The 18,584-nt window shown below is 43.2% G+C and overlaps 1 protein-coding gene across 1 annotated transcript in view; it reads left to right on the top strand.

The window, feature by feature from the left end:
* SNTG1 (syntrophin gamma 1) overlaps positions 1-18,584 on the top strand; it is a 1,650,669-nt gene that overhangs the window by 823,717 nt on the left and 808,368 nt on the right. Inside the window, exon 11 of the mRNA XM_078686185.1 lies at positions 17,583-17,621. Coding sequence (XP_078542311.1) covers positions 17,583-17,621 — 39 coding nt within the window. The remainder of the gene's footprint in view (positions 1-17,582; positions 17,622-18,584) is intronic.

Raw genomic sequence — 18,584 nt, 5'->3', positions numbered from 1 at the left:
AGAAAGCCCTATGTCAAGCTCCAGTTCTAGCTACACCAAACTACAGTAAGCCTTTTACACTTTTCGTCACAGAACGCGAAGGCACAGCATTATCTGTTCTCACACAAGATTAAGCAGGACAATACAAGCCTTGTGCTTATTTTTCGAGCACATTAGATCCTGTAGCCCAGGCTCTCCCTGCGTGCCTCAAGTCAGTTGCAGCCACAGCACTAGCTATCAGACAAAGTGATTCCATAGTATTAGGACACTCCCTGACAGTACAAGTTCCACACTCCGTGGAAGTTCTTTTAAACCGAACACAGACTCAGCACTTGACAATCGCACGTTTAACAGGTTATGAATTGACACTGTTTCAGCCACACATAGAAATCAGACGCTGCAACGTTCTCAATCCTGCTACACTGTTACCATCAGCTAATCCAAATCCTGCCACACATGACTGTGTGGAAGTAGTTAATATTACGACCAAGCCAAGACAAGATCTGACAGATATTCCATTACCAGATCCCGACCTGACACTTTATGTGGATGGTTCATGTATGAGAACAAGTACAGGAGAACTAGTCGCCGCGTATGCAGTGACTACCGACACCGAAGTTATTGAAACACACCGTATTGACACCCTGTCCGCTCAAGCAGCAGAGCTAGTTGCTCTGACACAAGCCTGCATACACGCTAAGAACCGGAAAGTTAATGTTTACACAGATTCACGCTACGCATTTGGAGTCGTACACGACTTTGGAGTGCTCTGGCAGGAGAGAGGTTTCATGACTTCTCATGGAACCAAGATTCAGCATGGTCTCCTTATTCAAGCTCTGTTAGATGCCATACATTTACCGACATCCATTGCTATCATGAAATGCAAGGCACACACGAAAGTTACTGACATTATTTCCCAGGGTAACGATCTAGCAGATCGCACAGCCAAGCTTACAGCACAGACTCCAGACATTCCAGTTAACATGACACACACTCCAGATCCGACTACATGTATGACAGTTAAGGACCCTACTCAAGATGTCATAGATATCCAGTTACATGCTACTCCCGAAGAAATCAAGAAATGGTCCGAACAAGGAGGGGTCCAGACAGATCAAGGATGGTTAACGAAAGGAAAAGCCACTTGGTTTCTCCCCGACTCTATGGTTCAAGTCATTATCAATACCTCACATAGTCCAGCACATTTAGGAGAAAAAGCTATGTTAGACAGTATCCAGAACATTTGGTTCAACAAGCATTTACGAGCTGCAGCCAAGCAGAAAGTCCGTACCTGTATGATATGTTGTCAGTTTAATCCAGGTAAAAGTGTCCCGGTGGAACAAGGTGGATTCCAACCTCCTGACCACCCTTTTGAAGTCCTCCAGATGGATTATATTCAGATGGAGCGATGTAGAGGTTTCAAGTATGTCCTTGTAGTTGTATGCGCTTTGTCCAGGTGGACAGAAGCATATCCAGTCCCAGATTACACAGCCGCGACCACTGCCAAGCAGTTGGTTCGAGAGTTCTTCCCCCGTTATGGACTCCCTAGGGTCGTATATTCTGATAACGGCCAGCCATTCTCCTCAGAGTTAATGAAGCATGTTTCCCTTTTGTTAGGGTACCAGTGGAAGTTCCATTGTGTATGCCACCCTGAAGCAGCAGGTCTCGTAGAGAGACATAACCAGACTCTGAAAATCCGCATCGCCAAAGTATGTAAAGAGAAAGGTGTGGACTGGCTAGTAGCTCTGCCAGTCGCTTTGTTCTATATGCGCATGGTCGCACATTCCAGATCAGGTCTGTCCCCGTATGAGGTCGTTTTCGGCCGCCCCCCTAACATGTGGGGTACACCCAGACCCCGAAGTATTACCGATGTTTCAAGTAATATGCTGACAGATTACCTAGCTTCCTTGATGTCTGCCCTCAACTCTTGTCGTTCACAGGTTGCCGCCGCATTTCCAGACAATACCGAGGTGGCACCGCATGAAATCGTTCCAGGATCCATGGTCCTGGTGCGAAATTTTGACCGCTCAAGTCCGCTGGAGCCTCGCTGGAAGGAGCCCCGACAGGTCCTCCTGGCCACCCGTACAGCCGTGAAGTTGGAGGGACGCAAAGGCTGGGTGCATCTTTCGCACGTAAAGAAATTTTATGGACTGAAACCCGTCTCAAAGAACATTTCCCAGGATTTGAAGGATTGCCAAAGTACTATTCTTAAGGACTGTCCCGCAAAGAACAATGATACTGCACCCTCCCCGTTAGAGAAAACTCCGCAGCAGGAGTATAAGTTGAAACTCCGGTCTAGTAAAATAAGTCAGCCAGTTTGATTGTCTAAGTCCTCCCCTAGGTGAAACGGTTAGACTGTTTCTGACATGTATAAAATAGACCCCCATAGTGAGAGAGTTAGTCAAAACTCAATCCGATGTATCGTTTTTCTATGTTTCATATTATTTCTCAGCATTATGATTTCCTGCACCAGTTATGCATTTTACCTGTATTTTCCAGTTTCTCATGAAAATAAGTCTGCTAATGTTACAGTAGAACACACGTTTAGTGATCTGCCTCCTCATGAACTCTCTTACCGCCTCGCTATGCGAAATAATTCTTTCATCCGCATGTTACATTATTCACACCAGACCAGCAATGCCACTAATTGTTGGGTGTGTGGTCGACTCCCCCCTTTTCAGACACCGAAGGGAGTTCTGCCACTCTTTCCTTATCCTTTTTCACATAATGGTTCGTGTGGAGCATGGTCCACGTTAACGTCATCCTCAACAGATATGTCTTTTCTTAACAGTACATGTTTTCCAGACAAGCAAGGTCTTCCCCACAGAACCGGGTTAGATCTAGAAAATGAAGTGTATAATTTAGGTAATTATTCTTCGAATTTCATGGTCCTGAATGTTCAGTCTGATACTACTCCAGACTTACCTGCAATTTCAGTACTACCAGTCAAAGGCGAATTATGTGTCCGAAATAATGGTTCTACACACGTAGGACATAGTGATTGTACTACTATTGTCAAGTATAGTGACAGTGGGAAATCTATTTTCAAAGCTTCACGTCATTCTTATTTTATTTGTGGTCAGACCGCATATGTTCGTCTGCCCCTCGATTGGGAGGGAACCTGTTACATTGCCTTCCTACTGCCACCGGTTTTTCTAGCCCCACCTGACTACCATAGGAATTCCCACCTAGTACATACAAGACACAAGAGAAACCTCCCGATTGTCGATTATACTGAAACTGCTCTAGAACAATATATAGATATCAATAAAGGTGTCTTCCCTTATTTAGGTACAGTTGTGAATAGTAAACTGATACGTAGGTTAACCAGAACCCTTGAAGCAGTAGTAATTGAGACTACTTCTGCTCTAAGTAATTTAACCGAAGAACAATCCTTTATGAGAATTGTCGTGCTCCAGAATCGTCTCGTCCTTGACGTCATATTGGCCGATAGGGGCGGGGCCTGTAGAGTCATCGGATCTAGTTGCTGCATTTTCATTCCAAATAACGCGCCGTCTGTTTATTCAGCTATAACCAGACTTCATAAAATTGCCCATCTGTTACACCAAAATCCAGGCACCTGGACATGGTCCGGTTGGTTCTGGAATATAATTTCCGCCTGGGGATGGAAAGTCTTGTCCTTTCTAGGTATTGCAGTAGCGATCATATTTAGCTGCTGCCTCTGTATACAATGTGGCCCTGCGATTTGCGGCATTTGTGCTACCTCTTGTATTCCTAGTCCCAAGCCCCGTTCTAAAACCCGTTCCAAGAAAATTCGAGACGAGCAAATGATACTGTATGAAATGATAGATGGTATCATGAATATTGATGTTTCCTGAAGGAAACGTAGTGACAAGGAGGGAATGTGGAAAAGTAAATTTTGCCATGTTCTGTGTCCCTACGCGTCCTCCATCATATGTTATCTGTGCATGATTAATATGCATATGTATTCCCCATGTTTGATTAAAGACGCAATCACAGTTGTGTCCATCTCTAGTATGTCAGTTTCCAGTTCTCGTGAATACTACGAATATCAGGCCTATGTAAAGCTACGTTGCCACGTTTCTCAGTGTGCACGTTATTCCATTGTAAAATCTCCGTTTCTAGGCCTCAAAAGGGCCTGGACACCAGATTCAGCTCCTGTCTCCTGAAGCCTCGCTGAGGAGCGATACAGCCCCCGCCTGTATCCTCGACCCTTCACTTACTTCCTGCCTCGCAGTGCCCGGTTCAGCCTGGCTCTGCCTCTGAGTCTGCCAAGAGTATGTTATGATTCGAGTTATCAGTACAGCCCTCCTTCTCTGCATTCCTAAAGCTACTGAACTGCATCAATAGTTTCCGTCATTGTTTAGCCTCTACGTCTCCATGTAAGAGAAATACTGCATTTACTGGTCATTTAATATTCTTCATCACGCACTACATGTAGAATAATGCATGCTCCAGTCTTAGAGTCTGTTCGCCTTTACCCCGATAACATTTGGATTCTATCAACATGTTCTCTAAACATCAGATACTAGATACTGCTTAGGTACATGTCGCCCTGACTCTCCAGACTTCAGTCTCTGCTCCTAGCACAGAGCTCATAGCCCCCAGCTTCTCCTAGTAACACGTCATTGCCAGTTTGCGCGCACCATCAGGTTAGAGGTCCCGGCTCCTTAGGTAGCCCCCTCCATGGTTTCCACCCCATTCATGACATATTCTGTTACGTTTGCATCACATGTCTATGTGTACGCCCTGTTACACCTCTTTTTCACCCTTATCTTTCGCGACTGCTACGCGTCACGCCTATTGCTCCACCCACTGCCACGCCTATTGCGATGTAATGCTATGTGTTTGCGTTATGTATATATGCTCATGTACTGTTATTAAAAAGTTATCCTTCCTTCCGCCGATTCCGATCCTGACCCCGGCAGCGCTGCCAGGGCTTGCCATCCTATTCCTGTGCAGGTTGTCCTGTCCTTGTCTTTATGCTGTATTAAACCTGCAAAACTCCTACTACCTCGAATCTTGACTCTTATTTATTGAGCTATCTGTTATTCATTTATGCATTCAAAAAGAGAGGTATTATTTATTTATTTACCACATAGCGCTACCAATGACAACCCTTGTTTAAATTAATTGACCTGCACCATTCTTCCCTGCTTTTTGCTTTAATAGTCCCCATCACTGTTACTTCTCCTCACAGTCACTGCCCTCTCACAGTCTTTCTTGAGCATTGTGATCAATAGTGTGAGAAAGTGATTGGTCTGCTGGCCAGGCTCCATCACACCATTGCGTCTACTGTGTCAGTATCAGTCCAGAATAGATGGTGGGTTTCAGACAGTGATGTGTGTAGGGCACAGAACTGAGGGTTCCATCTGACCATCCTAGACTGCACATAAACAAAGCCAGACTCAGTCACTGTGCCACAACTCTCGTTAACATTGATCGAATAAAGTAATTTAAGCCAGGGGGCAGTTGACACTGACAGTTGTCACAGAGTGCCAACTTTTCTTTTCTGGGCAGTATATAATTTGCTAAAAGAACTTGAAATATCTTTTTTTGATAACATATTTTAATAACCTTTGTTAATATAAAAATACTATTGATAAAACAATACTAGAAGAAATTTTGATTAATTCTGTACCTAAACATTTGTAATTTTAATAAAGGATAAATACAAATAAACATTTTACTTTAAGTGGGATTTTTGTAAAAAGAAATCTTTAATAAAATATGCAATATATTTAAATTTTTATAATGTAAATATACTTAAATGCACATTTACTTCAAAATTAAGTTTTATAGTGTTGCAGCTTTATATATTTTGTTCTACATTTAAAATAAATATAGTTATTAGCTAACATAAAAATATGTTTACAAAATAAATGCATTGGAGGGCTTTGAAGTATCAGTAGTTTTCCATGTGTGGTGCTGAACTTACTACAAGTCTAAGCAGGAGTACGTTTATTACTGATTTGGGTCGTATTTGTCTGCAGTAACTTTAAAACTACAGTTTGTGCATAACAAGAGGCTTGCTCTGTTTTGAGTGGGTGTTTGTCTCTCCCTAAGCCCTTCCTTAGTACTCAAAAAAACTCCTTCGTTCTCATCATCCCTAAAGCCTTCCCATTTAATAGTAAGTATGTCTCTTTTTCAAGGCATTCCCCAGGATCCCTCCAGCAATTACAACTAAGGGGCAGATTAGGATACCGGTTTTACCGTATCCTCCGGGCCGGCGGAAGCCACCGCCGGCCCGGAGGATATGGAAAAACCGCAGCGGACCCACCAAAGACCCACCGCCACATTAGGATGGCTGGTGGGTCCAGGTTTACGTCCGCAGCTTTTCCGCCGCGGTTGGCTTACAACCGCGGCGGAAAAGCCCTAATATGGTGGCGGTGTCTCTCAGACACCGCCAGCCATATTAGGATGCCCAAAAAGAAATGCTTTTCCACGGCGGGTTTTCTGCCGTGGAAAAGCATACGGAGCTTCACTGCGGGGGCCCGTTGCGGGCCCCCTGGGTGAAGGGGGAGTGGGGGGTGCACATGGGGGGTACCTATGGTACCCCCCTGCATTTGTTTGCTGTAATCGGCAGGCACCGCGCGGTGCCTGGCGCTTTCTACATACAAATGCAATGTATGCATTTTTAACATTGCGGCGGGTGCAGCTTGAAGCTGCACCAGCCGCAATGTTAAAAATAGAGGATGTGACCGGAGGGTGGCGGTCACATCCTAATTGGAGAGGAGGGAAGTCCGCAGGCCATGCGGAGGTTCCCTCCTCCTCGATGGTCGCGGACGGACTCAAGTCTGTCCGCGATCATAATGAGCCCCTTAGTATTGAACTTCCCACATAACATACATTAGAGGTGGAGGTGCAGATGCGCTGTTGCAAGTTTGTGAATTGTAGCTTTTAATAAGTAAGACATACTTCTGTAGTACTGCTTTATATACTTTAACTTGTGAATCATGCCCTTTGTATGTTGAGATTGCACATGGTATTTCCAAACTCGCAAAGATTCATCAAGTTGGAGCCCACTTAGAAAAAAAAGAGGAACACATATATTTTATCTGCTAATAGATGTGCACTGTGTGATGGATCTGCACACTATTTGACTGAATGCTGAAAGAATTACTTTTGTATTAATATGTCAAGTTTTGTGTCAGTCCATCGAGGCAGGCAAAGTTAAAGGGGGAGAGATCAATAACATTTCCATTTGCTTATGATTTTGGCACAGTTCAATGACTTTACATAAAATGCAGCAGGCAGTTAACAAGTTACCCATGTGCAGGTATTTCAAGCTTGGTGAAGATTCCATAGAGGGCAAAAATAAAGGGGGGTCAAATATATATTTTATTTACTAATAGTATTGGCACCATTTGATGCTATCTGTAATGGATTTGAAAAACATTGGCACTTGGTATTTCCAAACTCGCAAAGATGCATCAAGTTGGAGCCCACTTAGAAAAAAAAGAGGAACACATATATTGTATCTGCTAATAGATGTGCACCTATGTGTACCTATGAAAAAGGCTCAGAAGGATTAGTTTTCATGTGTTGTGCTAATTATTCAATGAGAGGGCAAAGTGAAACAGGGGAAAATAAAATATTAATTTGCTTATAAATGTGGTGCTGTTAGATGAAGCTGTATCAAATGTGACGGGCAGCAAGCTACGCCAACTACAGGTATAGCAAAAGGGGGTAGTCATAATATTTCTAAAGGACTAATAACGTTGACACTCTTTGATGTATCTGCAAGAAATTTGGCAGAGTTTTCATGTTTAGCCTACTCTTGGGTTTCTCAAATTCATTGGCGCTCTTTGAGGAATACGCATGACATTTGGTGGCTACCAAGTAAAGCCCAGTGCAAGGCCAGAAAAGGCCCTAACCTCTATTAAGCACAGCAGCAGCAAATTGGCAGCAGGGACTGGCCACAGGTATTGCACAGAAAAGAATGGGCACGTGGCAAGTGAATGCAGTAAATCACAAAAACATGAATGTCACTGAAGAAACACAGTGAAAGGTCAGTTAGGAACCAGAAACACAAACCAAAAAAGTGCCTGATATTCACCAGTTATAGAACACAATGCACTCCATGACTCATGCACCCTGCTATCCTAGTACACCTCTTAGTCAATGGTATGTATATGAAGCAAAATAACTGTCTACACAGAGCAAAACCAGCCGTGGCCCATGCAAGTAAGAGTGGTGGGGCCGTATGGGGGTTATTTCGACAGACGATGACGAGGGAAAATAAATTATTTATAACATTTTTCCTCATCATAGTCTGTCGAAATACCCCCACACGGCCCCACTGCTCTTACCTGGACGGGCGGCGGTTGAGTAAAACATGGGTGGGCATGGATTGTGGTGTACATTGTGCATTGCTCACCATATCTATTGAATTTCAGAGCTTTTTTCACTTTTGTGTATGATGACACATAACTGTATAAAGTAGACTAGTAAATCTCTACTCCTATTACGCTATGGTAGTTGCCACCATGTACTTATGATTCAGATGCACTTTTGATTGAAAAGCATTTTTGATTTGTGTTAACTTTTGATCCATTGGAGAGATTTGCACTAAAACTGGCAGTTGCCTAGCAAACCCATCTACGATCTGGCATGCCAATTTTTTATAAGATCAGCCCCGGGGGAAAAAGTTAAGAGGGAGTTCAAAAGAGTTGTGTTTTCTCTTTTTGACTCTTTTGGGAAATAGTCCTCATGACTAGAGCAACAAGCATTGGCATAGCCAATGGGTCTCGCCTTTGAGAAATTATAAGTGTTTGGCCATTTAACTGTTGATGTTATTGCACCAAGGATAGTGTGCTGCATAACTAAATATATATAAGGTTCCAAAAGCGAGACCGATTGGCTATGCCAATGCTTGTTTATTTTTAGAGGGAGAGTACCAGCATTTTTCAAGAGTGACATCATACTTTTAATTGGAGAGTACCGGGACTTCTCAGAAACAAGCTGGTACTCTGTTACAGATTACATGCACTTCTATTTTTCCATTTCAAGCACTGGTCGTGGGTACATGCTGTAACCTTCAGGTCACTAGTTAAACTCAGATCACAACAATTCGGTCTAACTTCTGACAATAAGGGGTCCATTATGATATCGGGCAGATTGCCTCCGCCAGGCTGGCGGTGGCCACCGCCAGCCTGGTGGAGGCAATCCGCCCGATATTATAACCAGATTTCCCCCCGCCATATTAGGATGGCGGGGGGGACCACGGCGGACGGAAAGACCGTCCGCCGCTTTTCCGCCCCAGTCGCCTTGCGGCCGGGGCGGAAAAGGAATAATATGGTGGCGGTGTCTAACAGACACCGCCAGCCATATTATGATGTCTGGTTTTCAGTGCCTTTCCGCGGCGGCGATGCCGCCACGGAAAGGCATGCAGTCTACACTCTGGGTGCCCCCTGCGGACCCCCAGAGTGAAGTACAGGTGGGGGGTGCACATGGGGGGTACCTGTGGTACCCCCCTTCATTGTCATTTACAAAGCGGCAGGCACCGCGCGGTGCCTGCCGCTTTGTAAATGACAATGTGAAAGTGCATTTTCAGCATTGTGGCGGGAGGTGCAGAGAGCACCGCCCGCCACAATGCTGAAAATACAGGATGTGCCTGCCACTGTGGCGGGCACATCCTAATAGCACCCCCGGGACCCCCGCCCTTATGGTGGGCGGTCCCGATTTACGATGGGATGACGGGTGGGCAAAGTCCGCCCGTCATCCTGATGAGGCCCTATGAGCGCTTGGGAGCGGTGATCAGTTGTTGGAAGAGCTATATTTTATCACCATGTGCCTAAAATGATCACAACTTTTGTCTTGATCCTTTTAGGAGTGAGACAATCACGTACCTGTGAGCAGAACCTGATTTTTTCAGGTTGATATATTCATGTCACAATGCTCGCACAGATGCCTCTGTCCCAGTACCTGGGCATTGGCGGTTTCGTCCTCTCAACTGAAATCAAGAGTAGAATGCCAAGAGCATTGTGATAGATTTCCCCCATGTGTCTGGTTTTGGATAATAAACTCTAAAACAGACATCCCCCATGAAACTCACCTACACGGTGTAGCACCTTGAGGTACATATTGTCTTGTGAACAGTTTGTTTTTATGGCGGGCCCAACGTTCACATCGCCATATTATAGAGAGAATACCATGTGAGGTAGGTGGCTCTCCGCTCATAAAACGAAGCCTGGACATCATCAGCCCCTCTGGACGAACGGTATTCTAAGAAGGGCAGAGTTTCCGCTGTGTTCTGCCAGTGTGAGTGTTGGAGGGTGCGTCCCCCGAGCAAAGACTGGCACACACTCCCTGTTACAGTCTTAAACCCAGGAGGACAGCAACATGCGTACGCGCGTGCACATTCCTGAAATGAGCTAATCATTTAATGCCGGCTCAGGGGCAGAGGTTGGACCCAAAACCAAAGAAAACTCAAACAAAAAAGAAAAGCTGGGTAAAAAATCATCTACAAAAACGCAAGGTGTCAATGTAAAGCCAACGAGAGCACAGGGCGAGAAAGAAAGGAGGCTACTGAAAATAAATCGGTCATGGCTTGCTGCAAGTGTCCAGAAAACCTATGTCATATCAGGACGCTTGGTGTCACCTGCAAGGGCAGCGGTGATCCCAGCATTTGAAGGGCAGAGCACAAGGCACTAGGTGTGCCCTTCGATGAGGGGATGCTTGGAGCACAATGTCTGAAGCATTGTTCTTGCAGGTGGTGAATAACGTAGGTGATTGGCTGATCAAAAATCAAAACAGAGTTTTGAAAAAATGTAGACCTGTCGTTGACGTCATCAGGTATATCACTACTTGTTCGAAGAAATGTGGTTTTCAAAGGCTTGTCTTCCTTTTCAGGCATTCCTGCCTTCTATGTTTCTGCACGTGAGAAAAGCTGAGATGTGTGCGTGTGCTCAGCGGTCACAAGAGAATCTCTCGGAACTTGAAAACAAAAAGTCAAACAAGCATTGTCCACGCACACGTCTGCTGCAGTATAGAGATGCGGGGGAGTGGAGGCCAGCAGAGTGACGCGATCTGTGGTGGGGGCAGGGGGAGGGAATTGAAGCACGGATAGAGGCATGCAAGGCTTAATGAGCCTTGACAGAAACCCACATGGTGGCTGCGCGCACGTGCACGCAAACTTGAGGCCAGGAAAAGCCTCTGGTAGCACTTTAAAAACCCCCTTACTAAAAGTCAAGCAAGCAGCACATGCGCTGCTCTAGGCTCGACCTAAAATCCACTGAATAGATTTACATGTAATTTGGCATAAAATTAAAAATGTATTCAAAAGTGTGTTTTCATTGGCTTGGTGTTAACACGTTCTGCATTTTTTTACGCATAAGCATGAAAAAAGTTGCCAAGCAGGCTCTAAATGGTTAACACTTTTTAATATCTCTACCATTTAAAAATGAAATGGAGAAAATCATGAATCTTGTCAATAACCTTTTGAATTGTTTTTTTTTTCAGTGTGATTGGTGGATGAAGCGTACTGATTTTTTCTGCCATCTTTAAAATTCTGTTTTTAAAAAATGATTTAATAGGTGGGGGTGTGCACTTATGAGTGGGGGGAAATGAGTATAAATGTTTGCTGTGTTAACATTGTGATTTTAATGAAAATCACCATTTAGTAACCACCATTTTGTGAAAAGCAAAGCAGGCACCAATTTGTGTTTAAAATGACGATTTTGCATTAAAAATCACTAAATAATGGAAAATTAATTTTCCCAGAAACAAATTGAGCTGCGGTTCTGGCAAAAATTAGCAAATCCACTAAAAAATGTGAAAGTGGTTAACAACACACACAGTACAAACCCTTACTCATACTGCCCATCATGCTGAATACTCCACTTTCAAATGGCATATGAACAAATGACAGGCTGTCTGGAAAAAGACATGGTGGGTACTGTAAATTATGGGATGCATTATCTGCAGTGGTAAGTATAATAATATAATATAATTTCAGGGGTTTTGCACATTTGATTTAGAGTTTGACTGACAGGGTACTTCATTAAAACGTAATGAAAGGCCATGCGTGCCAAATTCCTGGTCTGTACACCCTCCTTTGAGTTGGGCAGACCGTCAGCAGTGCCCTAGTTGTCTCTGTCAACAGAAAACGTACTCCAATGACCTGACTAAGTGCTGGATGTCGAAGTTAGGGCATAAGAACGCCTGCCCTATTGAGGGCTGATGGTTTGATGTACTTTATTCTGTCCATCACCAGAAGGGAAAACCTGGCAGTGACAAGCATTAAAATACAAATACTAACCTCCACTTCCAGAGAAACAGCAGCCTTGGGGAAGGAGCTCATTACTTATTTGTTTTTCAAAAACAGGCCTCCACGTTGGGAGTTTGTTTTTAAAAAACAAAATGTTATTTGTACAGAAGTCAAAACCGGTAACAGCCATACGCCAAACTAGTTGTACCTTCAGAGGAACCAGTATGGTGGCAGTTACTCTGGAGGTACAGAGATCACTGCTTGGCTGGTAGGTATCTCTACATTTGGTGGGTGATATTCTTTCAAGGTGGCAGTCGGAATGTTCTCTGCCACCCCTCACTGATGGCATACTTCTTGCCAAACTCTGACATGGCCCGTTAAGTTTTAACTGTGTATTTACCTTGATAATGTAGTGGTAGTCCATATCTGTGATTCAATATTTTTATAGATTGGTATAAAAAACCCTGGTAAAACCCTGTGGTAAAATACCCTATTCTACAATGCAGAGAGTATTCTTCTAAGTCAAACAAGTGACATTACACATATTGAGACCTGCTTAGAATAAAGGAAACACCTGTTCTGCACTCTGAATGTATACTATCAAACTAGAACAATTCTGTTATGCCCTAATACATCTGCTTCAATCTGAAAGAGCAATATCAAAGCTGGGAGAAAGTTCCAAAGGGTATGCATCTTACTCCAGAGAGTGCAAGTGGTCGTAAAAACAGGACAACACCAGCGCACGCAACCTCCTCCTCTAGGTACCATATCTAACTAACATGACGTGTGTTCATGTCCCACAAAATGGAAAACAATGCTCTGGACTCTCATCACGCAGGATCCTCAATCAATCCATTACAGGTTCTATAACTTATAGGCTTCCAGAAACGAACTCCTTATTGTGTGTCTTTCTATGACAGACTCTATGTTGTGCTCTTACGACGTCCCACAATTAGATGTTTTCTATTTTTCCAGTTTTTTTGTTTTCTACCGACAAAGAGAATTCCTTGTCCTGTTGTCTGTTTGGGCTCTTCTTGGTTAAGGGACCAGGACCGGCTACTAGCACTGAAAATGTGGGTAGTTCTGATTTATTTCTCTAGTTTTTTGCTTTCTGCTGCCTTCCTTAGGACCCTTGTCCTGAAGCTGAAGTATGTTTGGAGGCCATTGGATGGTGTACTTTGATGGCCCACGCTTCTCTGCTTACCTCTTTTGGTAGAAGGTACTTAAACTTGGTCTTCCACCCTGCCCTGATTCGGATGGCCTGAGTAAAGGGTATGACTGATGGGTGGTCGCTGCCTGTGTGTCTGAGGCCTCCTCGGAGTGGAGCTTGGGGGTGTGGTAGCGATGAAACTGAAGTAACGGAAGTAGTAACATGGTAAACATAACCTCACTTCCTCCGTGGATCTGAAGGGTATTGTTTTCATTATATTGCAATAATATTTAAGGCTCATGTTACATGGTGTAGTTTAACACCTTAGCCGCGGCCGTTATTTCGAGGCAGTGCCGGAGTTCCGCGGAGTGGGCGGGGCTGCGTCGGCCGTTGGACGTTCGCAGCACCAGAGAGGTAGTGCTCCCGACGGCCAACGGCAGCAGGGAAGGGGTTAACCGCAAGGAATTTGCAACTTTGAAACCTGCAGCCAGTGCTTATTTTGGGCGGTGGTTGCAGGAGGGGCCTACGGCATTTATTTTTGGGGACCCGCACTTGTTTTTCTCATTTTCTCATCAAACATTGACTCAGAGCAAGTGAGGGTAAAACAAAAACGAACGAAAGAAGGAAAGAAGGAGAAAGCGAAAGATGGAAATCAGCAAACAGAATGTGATAAAGGGGCAGGATGAGTCTAATAGCAGATTAAAGTGGCATTATATGGAATCAAGAATACAGAGCCTTTGCATTCGGCACCACAACGTTCAATACTGCAGGCTGCAATCTTCTGAGCAAATCTTTGGGACCCACCACTTATTATTTTGCAAATTACACACTTCCTGCAGCACTCCAAACTATCACATACCTTTAGCTTTTGGAATGAATATGTTTGTTCTTCCGTTCATCAAAAGTTTAAAGAAAAGGTTAAAGAAACGCTATAAAATGGCTGCCTCGGGGATCTGGTGTATTTTAATTGAGGGTGCCTGCAAGGTTTGCTTACATTTTTTAATGACTAAATTACCAGCAGAGCGACCAAAATACCATTAATAAAGTCATCGCAAAATGAGCCGAGTTTCATAAAAATAAACCAATTCTTCTACTTTCACCCTCTCCAAATGGAGTCTCTCATGGCGGCTGTATTGCAGTGCGTATTCATTAAGGCAGATTGTAAATTCCGTTAATGAGCGCTGACGGGGCTGGTCCGTTGGTGCACTGAGTTTCTGCAAACAGGACTAATGAGAATAGTTTCCTCATAGAAGTAGCAGCCCTGTAAAATAACCAGCTGTTTTACGTGGGAGGACTGCGGCGAACCAGACGCATTACATACGAAACACATCTGGGCATTACTGCAAAACAGAGTTTTGTTTCCATAACTGCCCAAAGATTAACCATTGTTCCATAACTGCCTCGTGCTTTGCCTGGATCAGTGGTTGCTAACATAGACCTATGCATCACTTTGTAAACCCCTGCGCTACATTATACCTGCGTCACGTATAATGTATGCAGGGGGGGCGTTCCCCCGCAAAAAGCCTCCTAGAAGTGACGCAGTGAACTCTATGAGATTTCACTGTGTCACTACTAGGACGCCGTTGCGTCAAAATCTTGCGCCTGCCTCACAGCAGGCGTAAGACTGACGCAGGCCCTTTCACATGGGGCTTGCCCCATGTGAAAGGACGCATTGCTGGAGTTGCATCACTTTTGTGACACACTCCAGCAATGCGTCACTTTTGCGCCATACAGATCCGTCAGAAATACTGATGTATCTGTAACTCCGTGTGACATGATGCGGCATACAGTAAATATGAAGCATCAGGTATGTCGCAAGGAGTGCGCACTGAGAAGTGACGCATCGCTGCTTTCACGCAGCGATGCGTCATTTCTCATAAATGAGGCCCATAGTGTTTACATTTCATTGTTGTCATTCTTTCCAAGTGCAGTAGTCAAGGCTTTCAGTGAGCTGGGTCCTGCCAGTGCTCAGACACAGCAGTGATAAAATAGGACTTCGAAAAGGTTCCCTGCCATACTCAATTCATGCACTTAACTCTGCAGCTGAAAAATATGGTGTAGCACGGTTACAACGAATTTTTTACAACGCACTACCATTACATCGCAACTTTTACCACGCAAACCATTACAACGCAATGCGCTGGGGGGCGCTCTAGGATAGGGAATGTATTTAATATACTATCCAACACCTTCCCTGCTATCCACGGGGACTGGAGTTGGAATAGTAAATTAAATAATTCACTATCCAGCGCCTAAAAGCATTATGCGTTGTAATGGACTGCGTGGTAAAAACCGCGTTGTAAAGGCATGCGTGGTAAAAGCATGCGTTGTAGTGACACCAATCCGAAAAATATTGATCACTTCCTAACAATGGCTGCAAAAACCTTAAGGTAATCTGTGTGAGAGATGGAAGCACCATTTATATTTCACATGCTTTACTTCATCTTTCAATCTTTAAAAGTATTTGCTTGACTAAGACGTGTTTTTGTAGTTGTTGCTTGTATGCAACATAGGGCTCTGTTACAGTCTATACTGTGAACCGAGTCAAGTGTAGGTGTCTGGGTGAATTCAGTTAGTGGATGGGTGTTCATGATGGGTGTTAGATAGGACCATCTCTTGCATGGTATTCCCCCAGATTTTTGCCTTCCTATGCTGAAACCGTCTTTCTTAGCTCTAGAACTTTGTGCTCTTTACCTGTGCCAACCAGAGGTAAAGTGATTTTGCTCTCACTCCTAAACAAAGGTAAATTGGCATATACCTAAGTGTCCCATTTCATTTACTCTTAAGTCCCTGATAAATTGTATTGTATGTACCTAGGGCTTGCAAATTAAATGCCACCAGTGAGCTGCAGCACTCATTCTGCCATCTAATAAAGTAGCAATGCGAAACACATCTTCAGGCCTGCCCTTCAGGTCTGAAGGTGTGTACTATGTGTACAGTTTTAAACTGCTATTTCAACCTGGCATAGTTAACCTTTTGCCTGGCCTAAATATTATTAGCTAGGAAAATGAATCAGGGTTTTATTTTAATACGAGGGGATAGTGAGAAGTAATTAAATAAATAAAACCACTTACTTTGCGCTCCCCGCATCGCCAAGTCGGCGATGCAGAATTCTGGTTTGATTTATTTACTTTTGACTACCCCGTTGTATGTCGAATTCCACTATCCCCCACTCCGCCCTGCCCCAGCCCCGCCTTCCCTTCCCACTGCACTTACCTGTGCAAGCTGCGTCTGGATAATTCAAAGCCGCATCAAAGAAAAATGTTCTTATTCTGCTCCAGTAAGCGATTGGTGTTGACCTCTAAATGAGTACGAAATGTTTTTCAGCAATGTGATTCTGTTTCATTTCCATAAAGGACTTATTCGACATTTTTGTTTTTTAAACAATGTGTGATAGCCACATGAAATATGTAATCTGGAGAAATTCTATATATCAAGCGCCATTTGATGTCCACTCTTGCTGGTGTGTTGTGTTCTATTGCTGCGGACAATTGAAAAGGGGAATCAGTGAAAAATTGTAATGAAATTCAGGTTTTTTGAGTAATGAGTACTGGTAGAAGGCAACTGTAATTGTGACACGGCTTTCCCATCACTGGTTACCAAATAAATGTTCTAAATCTGGTTTCACATTAAAAACTTTGTGTGCAGTCCTGCTGCAAAAAATATAAACGCAAAACTACATCATATTTTAGGTGTGAGAGAGAGGCACCACATTTGTGTGCTTCATACAATTGCACAAAACATTTGCGCACATTCAGCTAATTTACTAAAGTGTAAGTATGGCACCTTTAGACTTTAAAAAAATGTAATTTTAATTGAAACAATGTAACTATGATCTGAATAACAGTCCTTAACCACCTCAGGTTTTATAAGTACAAGATTGCGTTACAAATGTAAGGTAACTTGGCAAAAGCCAATTTAACTACATGTAAAATTCCAAATATGATGCGTCAGATTTGTTGCGCACTGGTGCATAATTATTACCCTGTGAATCAGCAACGCTTTCAAGATTTCAACGAAGGAAGAAAGTTTCCTGGAGAGTAGAGGGGGGTAGTCAATAAAAATAAAGCACAGAGGCTTAAAAGTTCTACTACGGAACTACTGAAAAATGACTGCAAAGGTTGCGTAGTATAGTATATTTGTTTTTCATAATTCAAAACAATATTTACTAATATCAGATAAAAGGTTTCTCAGTTTGAGAAAAAGATTGCCCTTTTGAACCTCCTTCAGTACTCTCTTCTTTTGTGTTTTTCCCCCCAGATTAAGAAGATCAATAGAAACTTTCCTGTAAACCAGCAGGTAAATCAAAAACTTTTCTAAAATATTACTATTTAGTTTCTATTGTGTTATTCATCACAACTGATATACTGTTGTAATAAATACATTATGTATTAATGTACGTTTTTAAAAGGTGTTTGTTGCAAAATTGAAAGCTTATTGACACTGCTTTATCAAAAATTGTCCAGCATGCAACATAGTAGGAATATTACGTTAAAGATCCCAACCTTACGGTTCTGGCTCTTGCATTAAATTAGTTCAGTTTCAAATGACAAAGGGGAGTAGATTACAAACTGGAGGGGTCTGGATGAAAATTCTTTGGTCACCTCTACATTTGAATCAAGATTTAAGGTCAGTTAATATATACATTTATTTAGTCAAGCAGAATAGACTAAATTGTACTCAGTTGGCCAATGAACATAGGGAATATATTGAGTTAGAACAGCAACATGCCTGCGCAATAGCGTCAAAGGACATGGGTGAACAACATATATATGCCCAGATTATTGATGTTAAAGAAAAACTTCATAGAAGGTTGAAGGATAAAGCTGCCAACAATTTCCTCAAGCTTAGAACAAAGCAGTACGAGTACGGAGAGAGGGTGGGAAGAGTACTGGCTTACCAACTTGCAGATCAGTGGGCTAATTCTCACATCAAGGGAATCAAGGGAGTGGACTCTATCATCTATACAAAGCCCGAAGATATAGCTGAGCAGTTTAGGATCTTTTATGCTAGCTTATTTAAGGAAGCTGGAACTTATAATCAACAAATGACAAGGCTTTATCTGCAAGAGAGTGCTCTGCCATATTTGGATGTGTCTCATACTTTGGGCTTAGAGAGTAACGCTGACCTTAAGTAACTGAACCTAGCTATCGAGGCTCTACCCAGTAGTAAGGTGGTGGGAGAGGAAACCATACCGCTGGAGTACTACAAAACCTTTAGGAAAGTGTTGTTGCCAGTTCTCCTCGAGCTGGTCAATGATAT

Source organism: Lissotriton helveticus, chromosome 4_1, assembly GCF_964261635.1.
Source record: "Lissotriton helveticus chromosome 4_1, aLisHel1.1, whole genome shotgun sequence".
NCBI lineage: Eukaryota > Metazoa > Chordata > Amphibia > Caudata > Salamandridae > Lissotriton > Lissotriton helveticus.
Note: the sequence above shows the minus strand (reverse complement) of the source record. Positions and strands in the feature narration are given on the sequence as shown.